Source organism: Gossypium raimondii, chromosome 9 (assembly GCF_025698545.1).
Source record: "Gossypium raimondii isolate GPD5lz chromosome 9, ASM2569854v1, whole genome shotgun sequence".
NCBI lineage: Eukaryota > Viridiplantae > Streptophyta > Magnoliopsida > Malvales > Malvaceae > Gossypium > Gossypium raimondii.
Window position 1 is genome coordinate 42994603 of NC_068573.1, and position 22781 is coordinate 43017383.

Genomic DNA, 22781 nt, shown 5'->3' on the forward strand with positions numbered 1-22781 from the left:
AAGAGCTCACCTAGGGAAATAATAGAAGTCTTAACTCCAGATAGATTAGAAGGCAATTGTGGCCAAACTAACTTAGTTTAATTCCTTTTGTTTGCCTTTGTCAAAAAAAAATTATTCACGGTTTGATGGAGTTAATGTTTTAAAGTTTTTAAAGTTTTGTAAATGAAATATTTTATTTTGAAATTGAATTGTAATCGAAAAATAATTGTCAGGATATGTTTTATACAACAAATGTTAACTCGTTACAATTTAAAGTTATTTTATTTTATTTAATGATATAGGGACTAAATTTAAATCATTTAAGGAGGACTAATTTGATATTGTCCTTATAATATAAGGATCTGCACAGTAGTTAACCTAATTTAGAAAGAACGAATGTGTCCGTACCTTGTAGCGCCACATAATCCTACGTAGGCAATCTGCCCATTAAAGATCCCCCAGCTACTTGTACGAGGGGAAAAATCATCCATAGGAACTAGAAACCAAATCCACCCGGTCCACTCTCAGAGAAAAAACCGCCCCCTGTATCATTTTCCCTTTTAAATACCATTATTTTCCACTTCACCTCACATTCACATTCAAACTATTTCGCCAAAACAAAAGGTTTTCCTCTCCTTCTCTGATTTTCTCTGCATTTTTCTTCGCCCGATTTCCTATTTCTTTTTCTTTGAAATGGATACCAAGATTGGATCACTTGACAACTGCAAGCCTGCTTCCAACGACGTTTGCTCTCCGGTAAACGGCACCGTTTCCACCATTCAAGGTTCCGTTTACCCCGCCGTTGTCAACTTCTCTGAAGCCACACTGGGCCGCCACCTGGCTAGGCGGCTTGTTCAGATCGGAGTGAACGATGTTTTCTCTGTTCCCGGGGATTTCAACTTGACTTTGCTTGACCATTTGATTGCCGAGCCTGGGCTTAACCTCATCGGCTGCTGTAACGAACTCAACGCTGGGTACGCGGCTGATGGTTATGCTCGATCACGTGGCGTTGGTGCTTGCGTTGTCACATTCACCGTTGGTGGGCTCAGCGTTTTGAATGCCATCGCCGGTGCTTACAGTGAGAGTCTCCCTCTTATCTGCATTGTGGGTGGACCCAACTCCAATGACTATGGAACTAACCGGATTCTTCACCACACTGTTGGCTTGCCTGATTTTAGTCAAGAGCTCAGATGTTTCCAGACTGTTACTTGCTATCAGGTTATATTCTCTCCTTTCCCCTGTTATTAAATACTATTGCTGTAGTTTTTTGTTTAATCAGGAAGATGCTAAATATGGTGTCTTTGGTTTTCTCTAGGCTGTGGTTAATAACTTGGAGGATGCTCATGACATGATCGACACAGCTATTTCAACTGCTTTGAAAGAAAGCAAGCCTGTTTATATCAGCATCGGCTGTAACTTGGCCGCAATTCCTCATCCTACTTTTGCCCGCGAGCCCGTTCCGTTTGCACTCTCTCCAAAGTATGTTTTTTTCCTTCTCTTTACAAGTTTAAGATTGTTCTGTGATTAATTTTCACGTCAAGTACTTTTTTTTTCTTAATGGGTGTAGATTAAGTAATAAGATGGGATTAGAGGCAGCGGTGGAGGCAGCTGCAGAGTTCTTGAACAAGGCCGTGAAACCCGTTTTAGTCGGTGGACCAAAGCTACGTGTTGCCAAGGCATGCGAGGCTTTTGTTGAGTTGGTTGATGCTGGTGGCTACGCCGTGGCGGTAATGCCATCGGGTAAAGGGCTTGTCCCTGAGCATCATCCTCATTTCATTGGGACGTACTGGGGAGCTGTTAGTACTGCATTTTGTGCTGAGATCGTTGAATCTGCTGATGCTTACTTATTCGCTGGACCTATTTACAATGATTATAGCTCTGTTGGGTACTCTTTGCTTCTTAAGAAAGAGAAGGCGATTATTGTGCAGCCTGATCGGGTGGTCATTGGTAATGGGCCTGCATTTGGGTGTGTTTTGATGAAAGACTTCCTTAGAGAGCTTGCCAAGAGGCTTAAGCACAATAATACTGCTTATGAGAATTACCATAGGATTTTTGTTCCTGAGGGACAACCTTTGAAGGCAGCACCTAAAGACCCTTTGAGGGTCAATGTTTTGTTCCAACATATACAGAAGATGCTTTCTAGTGACTCAGCCGTGATTGCTGAAACTGGGGATTCTTGGTTTAACTGCCAGAAGCTGAAGTTGCCCGCAGGATGTGGGTGAGTATTAGGGAAGGAGCTTTTTATGTTATGAATTAAAATCCAAAGATGGGTTTTTTAATTTGACATTGAACTCAAAAACTTTTGCGCAGGTATGAATTCCAAATGCAGTATGGATCAATTGGGTGGTCAGTTGGTGCCACTCTTGGATATGCACAGGCTGTTCCGGAGAAACGTGTCATCGCTTGCATTGGTGATGGTAGTTTTCAGGTACTTTCATTTTTGGCCAGTAATAATATTTTTTTTCGTGGAAAAACACATGCACTAATAAATTGATTCACATGTGTAGAATGTTCTTGTTTTGGGTACATCTTTATAATGTTGGTGGTGATTGGTTCAATAGGTGACTGCACAAGACGTGTCCACAATGCTGCGATGTGGGCAAAAGACCATAATTTTCCTCATAAATAATGGTGGGTACACCATTGAAGTAGAGATTCATGATGGACCATACAATGTGATCAAGAATTGGAACTATACTGCCTTGGTTGATGCAATTCATAATGGTGAAGGCAAGTGCTGGACAACCAAGGTGAGTCAAATTCAAACCCCGTACATTGCTCGAATGAATCAAATGAAGTTCCTGACATTGATAAAATAGCTTGATATAATACTAAAAAAATTGATATTGTTTTAGGTATTTTGTGAGAAAGAGCTCATTGAAGCAATTGAGACGGCAACAGGAGCGAAGAAGGACTGCTTATGCTTCATTGAAGTGATCGTTCACAAGGATGATACTAGCAAAGAGCTGTTGGAGTGGGGCTCCAGGGTTTCTGCTGCGAATAGCCGACCCCCAAATCCTCAGTAAATTCTTGGCGCTGCCTTCAGCACATGATGCTTTATGCTTTGACCTATTTAAGTTGATGAAAATTTATGGTATGAAAGCTGAGTTTTTCAATATTTTTCCAAAATTTGCGGAGTGCTTGCTCATATTTGTGTACATCACTTTCAACGTCGTTTCCAGTAATGAATGCTATGTTCTGGTTTTTTTTTTATCTCTTTTGTCTTTTGTGGAAGGTACCATTTGACATGATTAAGGCGGAAAGGAAATAGGTACAAGTATGCGAGGTGTGCCTACTAAAATTTGTTATAGGAGGAAGGGTTGAGTAAAATTCGATTCAATTTAAAAATTTGATAAATTTTTCAAGTTTGAATTATTTGAGTTAATCAAGTTATTTGGATTAACTCAAATAAAAAATTAAGTTTTTTAGTTTAATTCGAATATGATTTACACAATTTGAGTTATTAGAAAATCCGAATAAGAAAAAGCAAAATTATGTCGTTTTGATAAATGTCTATTTTTTAAAATTAAAAGTTAAAATTATTAAGTTAAAAGGTAAAACTATGTTGTTTTGATAAACGTTTACTCATTAAATTAAAAGGCAAAACCATTATATTGTTTACGTAGTTAAATAATTTTGTACTTTATTTACTAATTAAATAATGGTTCATGTAAACGTAACATTGAGTATAAATAATAGGATTCGTTAGCTCGACTCAATTTGACTTGAACTTTTATGACTCGATTCAATCCTATTCGAAAAAAATTCAAACTGAATTTGATTGCTGAAATAGGATTCGTCAACTCGATTAACTTAAAAAAATTTAACTTGATTTGACTTGATCGAATACGCAAGGGGAAGATTTTCTTTAAAGCTAATCCGAAGATGTAAAGGTGTAAAGAGGCTCTTCTTGTTTAGAAGCAGATAAAAAATTTCCCCCTCAAAAAGATACATGGATGATAGGGAAAGATTAGAAAAGCTATGGGTTGTATGAAAATAGTATGTGCTCCGAAACACTCGATTATTGCATCTTATTCATATACAGATGTCGTTGTCATGCAAAAGAACAAATTCCCAGCAGAAAAATATCCGTAGACTTGACAGTTACAGCATAACTAACATGGCTACTGTTGCAAATTTAAAAAAATTTATTTTCTGTGCAAAAGTCAGATTCTGTCAAGAATGCACTTTACTTTCTCTATTGACTTGGACACGTGTCCACTGCTTCTTGCCCTTTTGTGTCGAAAACTCTTATTTATCATTAGTCCTAAGGAAAATTTTATCCACGACAGATTTTGGGTTACTCATCATGAAGATTTTATTTTATTTTTACCTTTCTTCATCGAAATGAACTCACAAAGAAGTTAAACCCATAACTTCCGATGATCAAATCTATAACTCACAAAACACAGAAAAAGGGTACTTGAAGGATCTAGGGCTTTGTGCAATTCAACATCAGTATTATAGGCTAAGAAAAAATGGAGGGGGGATTACAGAATATGGTTTGTTCCTTCTCAAAGGACACAAAATCAAGATCCCCTTCTTTCTTGGCGGCAACGGCGGTGGAGCAGTGCCGACGATTCTTTCGGCGATGCCATTCGTATTTGTCAACAGGCCTCCCAAGCAAGTTATCTTGTTGTGGAGGTGTTCAAATCTTGCTTTATCGCCGGTGTATGGCGTTGGGCTTCAAGGTTCTCAAGCGATTAAAAGGCGATTAGTGTAACGTTATTAACCCTTTCAAATCCAGTTAGGTTTCATATTATGAAAATGGGTAACTAGTTCAAATACTTTTCTTTTCTAATATGTAAAAAGTAGTTTATATTTTTTTTTAAAATCTTCAACGTCAAAATTAAAGCAAAACTCTCCTCAATGACATAAAATAATTGGTAGAAAATTAGAAAAAGATTATGAAGAACATGTTCTTTTAATTATTTTATGAAACTTATTTCTTTATCGATTAAAAGATGGGTTTACTTTTAATTAATAAGAAATGTTGTAATAGAGATGATTAATAAACAATTTTTCTCAAATAAAAAATTATTAAAATGACTCAAATATTGGACTATTTAGAAAAATAATCTAAAATCTACTCTAAAATTGGATGTCACTTCCCAATGGGCCACTACTCAATAAAATGTCTTCAATAATTGTCTCATAATTGATTCACTTAAAAAAATAACTATTTTCGTGCCACCGCCTATATAAGTAGGAATGAGCAAAATTCAATTCGATTTCAAAAAACTTGATAAAAAAATTAATTTTGAGTTAAATAGTTCGAATTATTTGAGTTGATCAAGTTATTCGGATCAACTCGAATAAAAAATTAAGTTTTTCTGTTTAACTTGAATATGAATGACACAATTCGAGTTATCCGAATAATAAAAGGCAAAACTACGTCATTTTGATAAATGTTTACTTTTTTAAAAGTTAAAAGGCAAAATACATTATTTTGATAAATGTTGACCCATTAAGTTAAAAGACAAAACAATTGTATTGTTTATGTAGTTAAATAATCTTGTATTTTGTCTACTAGTTAAATAATCGATCCATGTAAACGCAACATTGTGTATAAATAATAGGATTCGTTAACTCGACTCAACTTCACTTGAAATTTTTTGACTAGATTCGATTCGATTCGAAAAAATTCAAATTGAGTTTGGTTGCTAAAATAGGATTCGTTAACTCGACTAACTGGAAATTTTTTTACTTGACTCGATCGAATACTCACCCCTACATATAAGTTTTCTCAAATACTTTCCAATGCGGCACCCATATAAGATAAAAAGATATTGAGATTATTAAAAAAAAAAAGATAATTAAAAAATTATTTTTATTAAATAAACTTTTTTACTGTATTTTCACGGGTATTCTCAAGTAAAAGATAAAAAATTATTATTTTATTAAAATCTATAATGAGATTATTCAAAAAAAATTTGAAGTATAATTAAATTAATTTGGCGCCTCCATCAATCTCATTATAGATTTTAATAAAAAATTAATTTGTTCAAAAAATTTATAATGACATTGTTAAAAAAAAGAGATTATATTAAAGGTATGATTAATTTATTTTATTGATGTTTTTTGGTATCTTATATTAGATTTTCGTATTTAAGGAAACGTTATTTTTGTTTTTGTGTTTTATTAAGTTTAAGTTTGTATTAAAGGTATAATTAATTTGTTTGATTAATGTTTTGAAGTATCTTATATCGGTTTTTCGTATTTAAGGTATGAGCATATTTTTTATAAGTCATTTGGGTTTATTTAATGTTTGGTTATTTGAGTTTATTAATATAATTGATATGTTATATTAAATTATTTATTATTTTAAATTAATGTTTAACAATATTTTAATTAATAAATGTGACAAAAATCAGGGTGAGTTCACGTACCAAATTAAGCGATCACACGGTACGAATGATAAATGAGACGGTAAAAAAATTAATTATGTCCGATCGAGAAGTTGAAATGCTAAATTCACGGAATTATTTTTTAGTTGATCAATTTTTTTTAATTGACAGGATGAGTATCATTCTTTGAGGGCACTAGCCATGGGCCTGGCTACTGTCCGGGAGACTTTATAATGCCATACTTGGAAATGGCAGGATTTGGTCAACGGGTTTAATCGAGATGTTTGAGTTGTGGTTTGATGTAATATCCATATTGGTTGAGCAATGGCGGCCGGAGACCCACACATTCCATTTACTGTATGGGGAGTACACTATCACACTTGAGGACGTCGCACTACAACTCGGGCTACCAATGGATGGTTATGCGATCACTAGTTTCAATAAAGTGGTCGAACTTGTGGCCTTGTGCGACAGTTTGCTTGGTCAACTGTCAGATGATGGGAAGAATAAATTTACTAGTTCTGAATTTTGGTTGGTTAAAACAAGATTTCAAAAACATATTGAGCAGTGCCACGGAGTTGGAGCTTATGTGCGCTGCTTGAGCATTTATTATGCAGCTGATAGGGTGTATTGATGCCGGATGCGAAGAATAATAAAGTCCATACTTGTCCCATTGTCAGATTTACGCGTCGCTTGAGAGTACATTTGGGGGTCGGCAGTATTGGCAACACTGTATCGTGAGCTATGTCGGGCTACAAAGCATGATACGCAAGAAATAAATGGCTGTCTAATACTGCTGCAATCATGAGCGTCGTATAGGATGTCATTTTTGGCATCAGTGGGTCACCAACCACCAATGTGGCTGCTTGTAAATAGGTAAGAAAATATCAATAATAACCCAACCAACAATTAAATTTTTTTACACACATTTATTTGTTAACAATTTTCTTTTGTTGGCAAATGGTCTACATACCCTGCTATAGGGAGGTCCGTACAACTTGGGGTATATCGTCAAATAATTGAGGTGTATTCCGGGGAGGAGGTGGAATTTTTATAAAAATGTCAATAAAAACTGTATTTGGTCACGGTAGTATAGCTATGTTAAATACTTTGCAGTTCGTGTGGATGACATATTCTGTGTCGGACGTTGCCGTTGTTATTCCGCAGTGGGGTCATGCACACTCAACCGTGTGGTGCATCAACGCTTCGGTGTTGAATTTCTCGATTGTTGAGTGGTATAACGGCGACCGATTCCTTCAAATACAATTTGATTGCAAACAACAGTATAAATAGGTCCGCACAATCTTGAATATTAAAAATATTGTTTTTAAAATGTCTATACTCGATTTTAGCTTAAAGTTTTTGTTCTCAATTACTCTGAAAAAATTCATAAAATTTCGATAAAGTGTCTAAATTCACCAAAAAAAAATATTGATGTCGGTAGGGTTAACATATAAAAGAAAAACTGAAATTGGAGCCTAAATAGAATCTAAATTATAAGATTCGTTTATAAATAGAACAAAATAGAGGAACAGACAGCTCAAGCGTTCAAAAACCAGGGATAGGTCCAAAACCACTTGACGCCCGTTCCCTATAAGTGGAATTATAATGCAGAATAATAAAATATCCCAACATTTTTCATTTTGTCGACTCTGCGCTGTTTCCTTCAACCTCGTCTATTCACTGAGTATAATAACATTAATGTATTATTGTTTTATAATGTTGGTCAACTTCATCATACCTCCCAAGATTGATTCCTATGATTTTGACATATTTTTGAAGAATTAATATCCTTTTTTAAAATAAATACTAATAATTAAGCTTTTAGTGAACAGCGTACATAATTGAGTCATCATAATAAAATAATTAATTAGACCTTCTCGTCAATGAAAATTATTGTTGATTAGTTTGATTGTTGATAAATGTTGACGTGGTAGATGGAAATTGACTTGTAGTATGCTATGTGGATAAGTATGTTGATGTAGCATGTCATGAGAGGTATATTTAAAAAATAAAATTTTAAAAATTATTAAAACATGTATGCATAGAATGAACTTAGACAAATGATTATTCAAATTCATTCTGGATATGGTTCAAAATACTATAAAAATTATTAAAAAATGATCAGAGAACTAAAACCTATTGAAATAATTATTAAAAATTATTAGTTCAAATATTTAAAGGTAGCATATAAAAAGTATTACTTTGAAACCAAAAAGCTGTTAACTTTTTAAATGGAGTTATTATTTTTAATTTGTAACAGTCTATTTTTCAGTGGTATCCGAAACAGTGGCTCGAGGCCACCAAATCCGGAGAGGAAGCTCGTAAAATTTATTATTTAATATTTACGAGTCAAATGTAGTTTTAAAAAGATTTTTGAATTGGTAATTATGTTTCATAATGAATTATTAGGTTCGAGTGGTAAAACCCTAGGTCAAGTGGTTTTAGAAAATGAGGTATCGAGACCTCGTTTCTATAAACCAAGCCGTAAATATTTTTATAAATATTTACGGTGTCATTAAGGTGGTATTAAATTTTTGTTGAAAAATTTTAACGTTTCGGCAGTTATTTAATTAAAAAGAACTAAATTGAAAAAGGTGCAAAACTTGCTAATTATAATAATTAAATGATTAAATAGCTTAATTAATAAATAAGGAAGGACTTAAGAAATAAATAAACCCAAATTAAATGGTGAGGCGGCATAACAAGAAAAAAATAATAAAATAAAGCCATTGGCAAAATGGTAAATAAGTTGAAGTTAAAATAAAACAAATTGATTTTAAAGTTTTCTATGCAGTTCTTCTTGAACATTCGGCCAAAACCAGCATTAGAGAGAAAGTTTTAAGCTGGTTATTCATATCTTGGTTTCATGTGAGTCCAATTCTTACCTGTTTCTTCTATTTTTATAGTTTTTAGATTGTTACAATTAGGACTAATTAAATTTTACTTTAGTTTTTGAATTTATTAAAAAATTATTAAATTTCATGCACATACATCAAGACATCTAAGCATATTTTACTTCTTAAGCTGAATATCAAATATGTCAATTCATACTTCTATTCATGTGCATAAAACCAAACAATCCATATCGCTCGGCTTATTGTCCATTAGAAAATGCAACATAATCAATTTCACCAATAGTCAAGTTTAGCATATAAACATCTTAGCCACTAATGCATTTAACCTTATCAACTATGCACCACTTTTTTTTTTTTTAAACTCAACTAATAAGTCATACATGCCTAACTTCCCATTTAAGTACAAAACATGTGTATGCTTTGCCATTCATCTTATCTTCTATTTGGCTAGCAAACTAACCATACAATTTACACCCAATTCGCATGCTAATTATTAAGCCTAAAATACATATAAAACCAATACATACTTTATTCACTTGACTAACATTAACCATTTTCCAAGTACTTTAGCCATTCAAAAAAAACCAATTCCATACAAGTATAAATCATATCAAAATTTCATATACACACCCTAATCAATTTATAATCTATATATCCGGTCATGCAAATTAACTTCTATATAATATTTAAATCACATTCAATCTTTGCCATCCTATATTAAGCCTAAATAGTCAAATCATAATAATGGCATAAACATTTCATAAACTTAAAAGAACACATACCAATGCAAATATTTCATACTTACAATAATAAGTCAATTACCATAATCGATCATACCACTATGTATACATATAACACATTTTGTAATTCAAGCATTAAAACCATTAGTCCTTTACATATCGAATTATCAAATAACTTATCAAACACACACACACATATATATATATATATGTGTGTGTGTTTATTTCATCTACCGATTATATAATAATATATCAATTTCCATTTTCAATCCATTTCACCAATGTACTCATGCCATTACAAATTTACTCAAATTAACCATTTCAATTTGCCAAATATTCATAGCATAACATAGTCCACACATAATGAATACAACCAAATTCAAAATTAACATATAACTAATACTTAACTACATGATTTGATCACCAATGCCGAATCACAGACTAGATTATGACCATCACCTATATTTACATCACATAAATCGAAATAACCATTATTTCATCTTCGTATTTTACCTATTTAATCAAGCCAAATCTCAATACCATTCCATCACACAAATTAGACCATAATTCATACTTACAAATTAAACTAATACATGACCGAAAATCACTATCATTAGCATCATTAACAAACCACAACCATAACACATCCGTCATCCATATCAAGCTTACCAAAATAAAATAATTATAAACCATATATATATATATATATCATTACGTCTTATCAAATTCATATACCAAGCATACCCCACGCTTTTACTATGACCAAAATTACTTAAACCTTGGATCATTAGCATTAGATCAAGCCATTTTCGCATGTCTAAATATATATACAAAAACTAAATTAAACTAGCCTATACATGCCACATAACCAAAAACTCAAAGCTTTAATTTACCGAAGCCATAACCGGATAGTGTGATCACGACTCCAACGTCTTTCAACCCGAGCAAGTGTAACACCCCTTACCCGTATTCGATGTCAGAATAGGGTACGAGGTATTACCAGAACATATACACTTTTAACCATATTAAACCGAGTTGTAAAATTTCATCTAAACTAAAACTTTCAAATTGTTATTCTTGATTCGCTAATTAGGGTTTACATAGCCCAATATACTCACAATCTTTCATTTCCTCGTCGTATGAATTTAAAAATTTCCATTTACTTATTGAATTTATCACGAGTATTGAATTGATCCGTATCATTACATATTCTCATGTCGTCACATTTTCCTATTTAACTATTGTAATATATCAATTACTCAATATCTTATAAACTAAGTGTCACATATACATTATCCATTCATCTCCCATACAACTATCAATATTAGCCACAAAGATAGAACAAATTTTCTCTATTCGATGTTAAATCAAAACATGTTACTTCATTACCAACTACCCTTACTCAAGATACACCTTAAATTAGCCCAAGTGTTTAACCAATCACACATGACATAAATATATTTTATCTATTATTGCGAATATAGATGTGCTACCCAAATCATAATTCACCTCACATAATAACTAAGTTAACTTTTATCATTTGTCAAATAAATTACAAAACAAATTATATAACAAAATATAGATACATTTTAAACCTCACCAAAAAAACAAATTCTCATGGCATTATATAATTATCACGCATCAAAGACAAATGTATTTGATATTTCTATCACACAAACCAGATTAATCAGTGCAACCTCAATGATGTAATCATCCTTTTAACTTACTTAACCAAGCCAAATTATACCATCATCTCACACATAGAATGACCCACCTATCATACTTCTCAATTATGTCACTTAATAGACCAAATATACCTAATCTTTATCATCATGATCAATCCACAACCAAAATACATCCATATATCTAAATTACCACACACACATATATATATACCATACACACATACTATAAAACTTTATTTTCCCCATGAGCTTAAATCATGACCAATAATGCACAAATATAAGTATCATTTCTATTTCATCGTTTATCAATTATAATCGAACATATGACCAATTATAGACAAATCATTTATATATTCTCTAATTTTCCTCCTCCTCCTCTCCATTCCACATCCTTAATGTGTATAATACATTTAAGCAACATTTTCCATACTATCACTATTTTCCTGTATGTGAATTCAAGCTGTCTATCAGAGTCAGAGTCACTAATTTATTTATATCTCGATCTACAGAGCTCCAAATTAAGATCCGTTAATTTTCCCTGAAACTAGACTCACATATATTCTTACCATAAAGTTTTTAGAATTTTTGGTTTAGCCAATAAGTACATTTTATTCTTTAAAGTTTCCCCTATTGCACTGCTTGACAGTTCTGACCTCTCTTCACTAAAAATTGATTATTTCATTTTACATAATTCGGATGGTATTCCCGTTTATTTATAATGAAAATATACTCGTTTATGATTCTAAAAATATAAGGTTTAACCCCTAATTAATTTTGTACAATTTTTAATGATTTTCCAAAGTCAGAACAGGGGATTCCAAAATTATTCTGACTCTATCTCACAAAATTTATTATATCTCATGATTTACAATTCCATTGCTTACACCGTTTCTTCTATGAGAAACTAGGCTCGATAAGCTTTAATTTCATATTTTACTCATATTCTAATTCGATTTCCACGATTTTTGGTGATTTTTAAAAGTTGGCACACTGCTGCTGCCCAAAACTGTTTTAGTGCAACATTTTGATTACCATTTTGACCCTAAACTTTTAACACATGACAATTTCATCCTTAGGCTCGGAAAATGAAATTCTTGCAATTTAATCCTTGATCCAAGCCTAATAGTTCTCATACATATCAATAACAGCCCATGTATTCCATGAAATTTCAGAATTTCTCCACAATTTCAATACTTTTCAACTTAATCCCTAAAACATGTTTTCATCCAAAATTCTTTAATAAAACACCTTTAAACATCCATTAACATCTCAATTTCATCATAAAATAACAAAAATCATATGAAATTATCATTGGTATCTTCCAAAACTTTCAAAAAAATGATAAACTAGTAGAATACTAAGTTGGATCTAATTGTAAAAGTCTAAAAATATAAAAATTTCAAGGAAAAAGCAAGAATTAAACTTACTTGAAGCCAAAATATGGAATACCAACTCCAAACCCTCTTCCATGGCTGTTTCCCACCAAAATTTCCAGAAGAAATGGTCTTGAAATCCTTAAAATAAAATTTTGCCACATAAACTTTATTGTAATTCCAATTTTGTCCTTAAATACATAAAAATCTTTGATTTTTTTAACGGTATGCCGCCTCTGCCACTTAAGTTGGTCCATTTTCTCCTTTAGTCCTTTCTTATTTAATTGTTAATCTATTTAATCACTTTAGCAAGTTTTGCATCTTTTCAATTTAGTTCTTTTTAATTAATTGACTACCGAAATGTTAAAATTTTCTGACGAAACTTTAAGACTACCATATTGACACTCCTTAAATATTTATAAAAATATTTACGACTCGATTTATAACATCGAGGTCTCGATACCTCTTTTCCTCAATTTCTTAACTTAATAAATTTTAAAAAAAACACAAATTACTAATTTAAAAATCTCTTAACAATCATATTTGACTCGTAATTATTGAATAATAAAATTTACGAGCTTATTTTCTGAATTTGGTGGTCTCGTACCACTATTTTCAACATTTCTAAAAATCGGGCTATTACAGCAAGTCTTTAGAACTCTCGGATATCGACGGACATAGTCGACTACTCAACTACTTTCGACTTTCCCCGATCTAATTTGCTTGATTCTGAACTTGATCTTAATTTGCTTGAGCAAGGGCCGAATACCTAGCTTGGTTTTCTTATTTTCTTTCTCTTTTCATTCGGCACAAAGATAATGAATATGGCCACTTTCTTATGTTTTGTTTTTATTATAATAACATTATAATATATAAATTATTATTATAACCTTTATAAAAAATATAAAAACTATATATTTTAAACATAATGCCGTCCACTATCTTTTCAATGGTCAAATTGCAACACAAAACCCCCATAATTAAAGAACAACCACTATTCTGCCCTTTTAGAAATAACCACTAAATTTTCATTTTACGCAATTTAATCCTTTTATTTAATCGGACACTCAAACGACAAAATTAAAGCACGAAATTTTCACACAAGTAAATTCATACATAATAAACACATAAAATAATTTTAAAATATTTTTCTAACTCGGATTCGTGGTCCCGAAACCACTATTCCGACTAGGGTCAAAATTGGGTTGTTACATCGAGGCTCGTATAAGGGATAATATGTTTGATTTTGATTGGTTTCTGACGTAAATGTAATATGATATGAAATATCAGTTAACTTAATCTGTAAACTCCGGTAATGTTCCATAACCTTGTTCCGGTGATAGATACGGGTTAGTGATGTTACAAAAATGTTAGAAAGTAAGTTGCAATAATTTTTACTCCTTTTTAATGTAAAAAAATATTATTTTTAACTTTTTATTTGTTGATATTATTTTTAAGTAACAACATAGAAATAATTAGGACTAATCTTAAATTTTATTTGATATATTTTGAGCTAAATTTTATGGCACCTTAGAGGAAATTATTAAAATATTGAATATTGACATTAATGCCAAAATTTGATTATATTTTGAAAAATTTAATTTTTTCGGAGTTTATGCATAACTAAATGAAATTTTTTTATCTTAGTAAACAATTTTCAAATGAAAACTTGATATTGCTAGAACGAAGGTCACAAGCCAAATACATCACTTTTCAGGTAGAGCCTAGATCTAGAAAGAACGAATTTGTGTTAGTAGGGAAATAATAAAGGAATCTAGCGCGTGATTTCACACGATTCTTGCCTCCCAAGCGCATTTATAACAGTATCTAGTTTCCCATAAAACATCCCCCTTGCCTGAATCAAAAATAATCAGTAATAAAATAGAAAATCCGATCCATAGAAAGTAGAAACCAAAACCCCCGGTCCATCTCTCAACAGAAAAACCGCCCCCCGTATTTCTTTCCCCTCACTTTCTTCCCTATAAAATCCGCTCCCATTCTTTTCCATTTCACTTCATCATACACAACAATTTCTCGATTACTTCGAAACTTAGAAAAAAAAAAAAAAAGAGAGAGAATTCACTCCTTTCTTTCCCTCTACAATTTTCTTCGCGGAATTTCGTATTTCTTTTCTCTGAAATGGATACCAATATTGGATCACTTGACAGCTGCAAACCTACTTCCAACGACGTTTGCTGTCCAGCAAACGTTACCGTTTCTACCATCCAAGGATCCGTTTCCCCCACCATCATCAAATCCTCTGAAGCCACTTTGGGCCGCCACTTGGCTAGGCGGCTTGTGCAGATCGGAATAAGCGATGTTTTCTCTGTTCCCGGGGATTTCAACTTGACTTTGCTTGACCATTTGATAGCCGAGCCAGGGCTTAACCTCATCGGCTGCTGTAACGAACTCAACGCTGGGTACGCAGCTGATGGTTACGCTCGATCACGTGGCGTTGGCGCTTGCGTTGTCACTTTCACCGTTGGTGGGCTCAGCGTTTTGAACGCCATCGCCGGTGCTTACAGTGAGAACCTCCCTCTTATCTGCATTGTGGGTGGACCCAACTCCAATGACTATGGAACTAACCGGATTCTTCACCATACTATTGGCTTGCCCGATTTTAGTCAAGAACTTAGATGCTTCCAGACTGTTACTTGCTATCAGGTTATATTCTCTCCTTTTCCGCAGTTTTTTAATAACATTGTTGTAATTTTTTGTTTCATCAGGAAGATGATAAATATGGGATCTTTGGTTTTTGCTAGGCCGTGGTGAATAACTTGGAGGATGCTCATGAAATGATCGACACAGCTATTTCAACTGCTCTGAAAGAAAGCAAACCTGTTTATATCAGCATCAGCTGTAACCTGCCTGCAATTCCTCACCCCACTTTTGCCCGCGAGCCAGTTCCATTTTCACTCTCTCCAAAGTAAATTTTCTTTTCCTCTTTTCTGTTCAAGTTCAAGATTGTTCAGTGATTAATTTGCACGCCAAGTAAATTTTTTTTCCCATTTTCACTCTCTCCAAAGTAATTTATTTTTCCTCTTTTCTGTTCAACTTCAAGATTGTTCAGCGATTAATTTTCACGCCAAGTAATTCTTTTTTTCCGTAATGGGTGTAGATTAAGTAATAAGATTGGATTAGAGGCGGCGGTGGAGGCAGCTGCAGAGTTCTTGAACAAGGCGGTCAAACCCGTTTTAGTCGGTGGACCAAAGCTGCGTGTTGCCAAGGCATGCGAGGCTTTTGTTGAGTTGGCTGATGCTAGTGGCTACGCCGTAGCGGTGATGCCATCGGGTAAAGGGCTTGTCCCTGAGCATCATCCTCATTTCATTGGGACATATTGGGGAGCTGTTAGTACTGCATTTTGCGCTGAGATCGTTGAATCTGCTGATGCTTACTTATTCGCTGGACCTATTTACAATGATTATAGCTCTGTTGGGTACTCTTTGCTTCTTAAGAAAGAGAAGGCGATTATTGTGCAGCCTGATCGGGTGGTCATTGGTAATGGGCCTGCATTTGGGTGTGTTTTGATGAAAGACTTCCTTAGAGAGCTTGCCAAGAGGCTTAAGCACAATAATACTGCTTATGAGAATTACCATAGGATTTTTGTTCCTGAGGGACAACCTTTGAAGGCAGCACCTAAAGACCCTTTGAGGGTCAATGTTTTGTTCCAACATATACAGAAGATGCTTTCTAGTGACTCAGCCGTGATTGCTGAAACTGGGGATTCTTGGTTTAACTGCCAGAAGCTGAAGTTGCCCGCAGGATGTGGGTGAGTATTAGGGAAGGAGCTTTTTATGTTATGAATTAAAATCCAAAGATGGGTTTTTTAATTTGACATTGAACTCAAAAACTTTTGCGCAGGTATGAATTCCAAATGCAGTATGGATCAATTGGGTGGTCAGTTGGTGCCACTCTTGGATATGCACAGGCTGTTCCGGAGAAACGTGTCATCGCTTGCATTGGTGATGGTAGTTTCCAGGTACGTAATGCCATTTTGGCCACTAGATTTTGATATTTTTGTGTGGAAAAACGAATGCACTATAAAATTGATTCACATGTGCATAATGTTCTTGTTTTGGGTACATCTTCATAATGTTGGTGGTGATTGGTTCAATAGGTGACCGCACAAGATGTGTCCACAATGCTGCGATGTGGGCAGAAGACCGTAATCTTCCTCATAAACAATGGTGGCTACACCATTGAAGTCGAGATTCATGATGGACCATACAATGTGATTAAGAATTGGAACTACACTGCCTTGGTTGATGCAATTCATAATGGTGAAGGCAAGTGCTGGACAGCCAAGGTGAGTCAAATTCAAACTTAGTACATTGGTTGAAAGAATCAAATCAAGTTCCCGACATTGATAACATTGCTTGATATAATACTAAAAATTTGATATTGTTTTAGGTATTTTGTGAGGAAGAGCTCATAGAAGCAATTGAGACGGCAACGGGAGCCAAGAAGGACTGCTTATGCTTTATTGAAGTGATAGTTCACAAGGATGATACTAGCAAAGAGCTGTTGGAGTGGGGGTCTAGGGTCTCTGCTGCCAATAGCCGACCCCCAAATCCTCAGTAAATTCTACAGTATGCTTTATGCTATAAGCTTTTGAGTTTCTGAATGCTGAGTTAAAAATCTGTAGTTTTCAACATTTTGCAAAATTTACGGAGTGCTTGCTCATCTTGGTGCAAATTCATTTTCAGTAATGAAAGCTATGTTCTGGTTTCCTTTCTCTTCGTCTTTTGTCAACAATTTGAGGGCGACGAAAGAACCAGTTGGTATGCTAAAGACGGAAAGGCGATAAATACAATAAAGTACTATGTAAAATCTGGGATAGATATTTTTTGGGTATCAAATTCATTGGAATTAGATGGTGTCAAGGGGATCATATGATTTGTTTTCCCCCTCAAAGCTTTGCGTGGATCATAGGGAAAGATTAGAAAGTTGTGGGGTCCGTGAATTTAATGTGCGTTCCAAAACAATCAAAAGTAGCATCATGATATTTCACTCGGGTACAGCTGCCTCCCTTTAAGGAAGAAGAGCTAAAACCGGCCATTGAAATGTTTCCACCACAAAATTGAGTTTCGTAGATTTGACATTTACGGCAATCTGCTGTGTAAAATATTCTATGTGAAACATGATAACGTGGCTCCTAGTTTCACCAAATTTGGGTAACTAAAATTTCCTCCAACGAAGAGAAAATCTTCTAGTCCAACTATAGTTTTTCCATATTTTTCTAGAATGTATATATTGAGGGAAAATGTTATAAAAAGAGTTGAAATTAAAATTAAAAAAAAATCAAATGAGCTTTTAGAAAAAAAAACTAAAAAATAACACTCAATTAGGTATTTAGTAAAAAAAATTAATCAAACTCTTTTATTAATAAAATTAATATTAATCGGACGGATGTTAATGTGTGAATAGCAACAATAATAATAAGTTGACACATGGTATACCATGTGAATAAATATGGTAACATATATTTAAGAAGTCTTACCATTATAAAAAATTTATATAAAATACATGTGTAGAATGAATCTGCACAATTGATATGTGAATAGCCTTAACCATACCATTAACTTTGAATTCATTTGTTTCCTTTCTTTCTTCCTTTATTTTTATATTATATTTTTATTAATACCTTTTAAATAAGATAATTAATTATTTTTACATAAATATAATTTAATAAAGATATCTCAAGTTTATTATATAACTTAATTAAATATAAATGTGAAATATTTAATTTTAATTGATTTTTTATGAAAACGTCAACTATGTTTAATTTTATGGTACTTCAATATGTAACTAAATTTCTTTATTTTTAAAAGTTACTTGTACAATCACAATTGTAATTATAAAAAAAATTCAAATAACTATAATCAGAATTAATAAGGATAAATATGTAAATGCATGTTAATTATTTAAATTTAAATTTAACTTTAAGATAAATTATTTTTCTTCTTTATTTTAATCAATTTATTTTGGGTAAATTATCTTGTTAATCACTCTAAAATTAGGTCATTCCTATTTTAATAATTTATTTTTTGTAATTAATTTAGTTACCGCCAATAATTGCTAAACCTAATGAAATACTCCCATTTTCCCTTTGTTAGCATTTTCAATTTTCAATTGGACTTCCCTCGATAGATATACATTGTTGATGACTGTCCGACGAACTGATGCCACCAAAAAACTCTGTTCCTTCTCTCCTTTGCTTCTATCGAAATAACCAAAAATCACATGACCCACACTCAGAGCCTCAAAAAATACCATTGGATCTACGCAGTTTACCATTTATGTTTTATTTTCTCTTTCGTTTTTTGATTTTTTTGCTTCTTCATGTTCTCCTTTTCTTTCTCTTTTTGTTTTACTTGTCCTTTTTTAGGTTCAAATTTGGGGTAGAATTTGAAAAATGTTGAATTCAAAAAAATATTTAAGGTTTTGGGTCGATTTTTGAGATATTTAGGAAAATAAACCGATTTGAAGAGAGAAATAGAAACTGTGCCTTTTTTGACACACTAGCTCATTTGGTTATATGGTTAAATATTAGTGGTTTTATTTTTGAGTCTCGGGTTCGATTCCTCTCTAACTCACATTTGTATTTTTATTTCATATTGCTTCAAACTCTACTTTTATTTTCAATTACTATTTTTAACACATTGACTCTTTTGGTTAGAAGGTTAATTAATTATGATTTTATCATTGAGTTTTAGGTTCAATTCCTCTATATATGTATTTTTTTATTTCATGTTGTTTCAAACTTTTTAATTAATAAATATTTTATTTTCAAGTTTTTAATTTTCAATTCATTCTTTTAATTAATAACTCTTTTATTTCGAAATCAAATAATTATTACCAAATATAATTATTTTTAGTAAATATAATTTTATATATATAATATTTATTTTTCAATCCATATAATGAGCATAGTAAAATTTAGTATTATATATTTTTATATGCGTATTTGAAATATTTCACATATAAACATAATGATATTTGAAATATCATTCCTACAATGTAAATGAAAAACAATGATATTTGAAATATTTTACATATAAAAATAATAATGATATTTGAAACAGTTATTTGATTTTATAATATTAAAAATCACCATACCCACAATATAGGTGAAGAAAATAAATGTTTGATATATAAATATTATACATAAAGACATATATATATATATAATAGTTGACGTTTTAAAATATATATATTTAACATAATGATAAATATCAATTTTATAAAAAATATATTATATAATTAACAATAATTATTTAATTTATAAATAAAAGATTTATTAATTAAAAGATAAATAAAAATAAAAAAACTTGAAAACAATATATTTATTAATTAAAAATTTAATTAAAAATAAAAAAGCTTGAAACAATATTAAATAAAAGTACAAATGTGTTTAGAAGAGAAATCAAACCTAGGACTTAAGGATAAAATCACAATTAATTAATCATATCTAACCAAAGGAGCTAATGTGTTAAAATTTTAATTGATATAATAACAAATTTAGCCTCAACGCTTACACATTCTATCAATTTGGTATTTATTTAACAAATTTAGCCATAATATTTATACATTTTGTCAATTTGATCTTTGATTTAATAAATTTAGTCCACAATATCAATACATTCCGTTAATATTTACACATAATATATAAATAAAATGGCTAAAATTTTTATTATACCAATCAAAATTATGTACAATTGACGGAAAATATTAATGTTATGATTAATTGCCCTTAATTGCTTACTTTCAAATTTAACTGAGATTAAATTATTTTAATTTAAAAAAAATTACTCAATATCAAAATTGAAAAACACTATACAAATGCTTTATACCTATATGATTTAATACGACATCATCTGTTGCCTATAGAACTTCCTGATACTCGTCATGCTGCATTGCTGTCTTATATGGAGATTGAAGTAATGGGGCTTGGGGTTTAGTCATAGATCCTAATCTCAACATTTACTAGTGAAGGTATTGATAAATGATTAGGCTGAGCATGTTTATAATTACAAGTGTCCTCGTCTATTTTTCGGTTTGAGCTTAGTTTTGGTTAGGTAATATTCAGGTAAATTTTTTTAACAATATCAACTCTAAAATTCGAATATCTTTTGAATAAGAAGTCCACTTTTATTTTTTCCAATCACTTGTTGCTTATATTAAAGAGTTTTGCGGCCACCAATTAAGTCAGTAAATTTGTTCTCTCAAAGTTCACATTGTGTCCAACAACATGTATTCCATGGTCACCCTTGGAATAGCCTTCCTGACTTAATAAAAATGCAATGGGTCAAGCAATACTACAATGGATTAAAAATCACAACAGCTGCGATGGGCAATGTGACTCAGAAATTTCCGTCGTTGTTCCAGCAACATTTTGTGATTATTATCTCTTAAATCCTATGATGATTGGACCCTCCACCCTTACCTCGGGCTCGGGGAAATGGACCTTTTTTCTCACCTTGAGGCCCAACTCCAGGCCTCAATTTGTGAAGAAAGCAGAAATGTTTTTTCTTTTAAGAACAAACCAACAAAAAGTATGACAAGTTATTAATGACACCAATACAATTAAAGGTTTAATAAGATAAATATTTTAAATGAATGATGAAAAAAAAATCACTCAACTTTATCTCATCTAACGTGGCAAGTTAACTGACTAAATCAGTTAGTTAACTGGTCACGTCAGCAGTCCCATTAAGCCAATGGCGGAAAAAATTAATGGGTGATTAATTTGTCACTTTTCTATAACATTAATTACTGTTTTGTTATTTTTCAAAAGTTGAGTGATTGAATTGAAACCAGAGCGACTATTTTATCAGCTACCCCAAAATTGAGTGACTATTGATGTAATTTACCCTAATTCTAATTATACATGTGGACAATATTGTAAGATTATATTTGGTGAACAATATGATTGTGGCATATAATTGCTTAATTTATGGTTTTTTAGTTATGCCACAAATTTCATACATATTACATTAATATTTTTATGATTATTATAAGAAGAGAATGTAAAATCAATGCTGTTTATTGATTTAATTAATTAATAATTAAACTTAATATTTTAGTTAATATTATATTTGTTTCACTAAACTACGGAGAATATTTTCTATAGAATTATTCAAACACCAAAAATTATTAAAACGATCAAAACTAAACCCAAATTTTTAATTCCACTTGGACTCAAATTAATTAAGATTCAAATATAATTATTTTTATTCTAAACATCTAATTAGATTAAAGTATTTATAACATAAGCATAAGATTAGTTTGGTTCAACTCTAACCTAATTAATGTTAATTAAATCTAAGACCTAACTTGAATTATTCTATAATTTAATCCTATATGGACCAAAATTGAATATACTTCTAATCAAAATTAAACCCAACATGCCTTAACCTTAAACTAAGACCATCTAACTAATTTTCTTAAAGCAAATCTACTTGTTACTCTAATAAATAATATTAAGATTGAGATCTTAATTCAACGTAATTAAATAAAATTTAAGAATACCAACAAGTGTTGAATGTAATAGTAAGTTACGTTTTATTCTTAAGAGAGATAGAGTTCAAATTAGAAAATGACGTTATTGAGAGAAACAACTATGAACCTCTAATATAAGCCGTAAAACAAATATTTTTGTTCCTTCCCGAAATTGTAAAGACCCTAACTAAGTTGAGATTTAAATTCTCAAGCTAAATTCACCATCCTATTATTTATATAACATAATATACTAATTTAAAAGATTACAATAAGATTCTTAAATGACCTAATAGAAAAT

At 31.8% G+C, this 22781-nt stretch overlaps 2 protein-coding genes across 2 annotated transcripts; both read left to right on the forward strand.

The window, feature by feature from the left end:
• Nucleotides 1–565: 565 nt before the first annotated feature.
• On the forward strand, nucleotides 566–3192 carry LOC105799966 (pyruvate decarboxylase 2). Its single transcript, XM_012630793.2, has 6 exons — nucleotides 566–1197; nucleotides 1295–1458; nucleotides 1547–2197; nucleotides 2290–2407; nucleotides 2541–2729; nucleotides 2835–3192. The coding sequence occupies exons 1-6, from the start codon at nucleotides 673–675 to the stop codon at nucleotides 3003–3005; spliced, it is 1818 nt and encodes a 605-aa protein (XP_012486247.1). The 5' UTR covers nucleotides 566–672; the 3' UTR covers nucleotides 3006–3192.
• Nucleotides 3193–14834: 11642 nt separating this feature from the next.
• LOC105799965 (pyruvate decarboxylase 2) lies at nucleotides 14835–17717 on the forward strand. Its single transcript, XM_012630792.2, has 6 exons — nucleotides 14835–15646; nucleotides 15745–15908; nucleotides 16101–16751; nucleotides 16844–16961; nucleotides 17100–17288; nucleotides 17393–17717. The coding sequence occupies exons 1-6, from the start codon at nucleotides 15122–15124 to the stop codon at nucleotides 17561–17563; spliced, it is 1818 nt and encodes a 605-aa protein (XP_012486246.1). The 5' UTR covers nucleotides 14835–15121; the 3' UTR covers nucleotides 17564–17717.
• Nucleotides 17718–22781: the final 5064 nt, after the last annotated feature.

What these genes read in the sequence shown, in the direction of transcription:
- LOC105799966 (XM_012630793.2), top strand. Translation starts at nt 673, where the DNA reads ATGGATACCAAGATTGGATCACTTGACAACTGCAAGCCTGCTTCCAAC. An exon ending in CCGTTTGCACTCTCTCCAAA is followed by an intron (nt 1,459 to 1,546) that starts GTATGTTTTTTT and finishes TAATGGGTGTAG; the next exon opens with ATTAAGTAATAAGATGGGAT. An exon ending in AAGTTGCCCGCAGGATGTGG is followed by an intron (nt 2,198 to 2,289) that starts GTGAGTATTAGG and finishes ACTTTTGCGCAG; the next exon opens with GTATGAATTCCAAATGCAGT.
- LOC105799965 (XM_012630792.2), top strand. Translation starts at nt 15,122, where the DNA reads ATGGATACCAATATTGGATCACTTGACAGCTGCAAACCTACTTCCAAC. An exon ending in CCATTTTCACTCTCTCCAAA is followed by an intron (nt 15,909 to 16,100) that starts GTAAATTTTCTT and finishes TAATGGGTGTAG; the next exon opens with ATTAAGTAATAAGATTGGAT. An exon ending in AAGTTGCCCGCAGGATGTGG is followed by an intron (nt 16,752 to 16,843) that starts GTGAGTATTAGG and finishes ACTTTTGCGCAG; the next exon opens with GTATGAATTCCAAATGCAGT.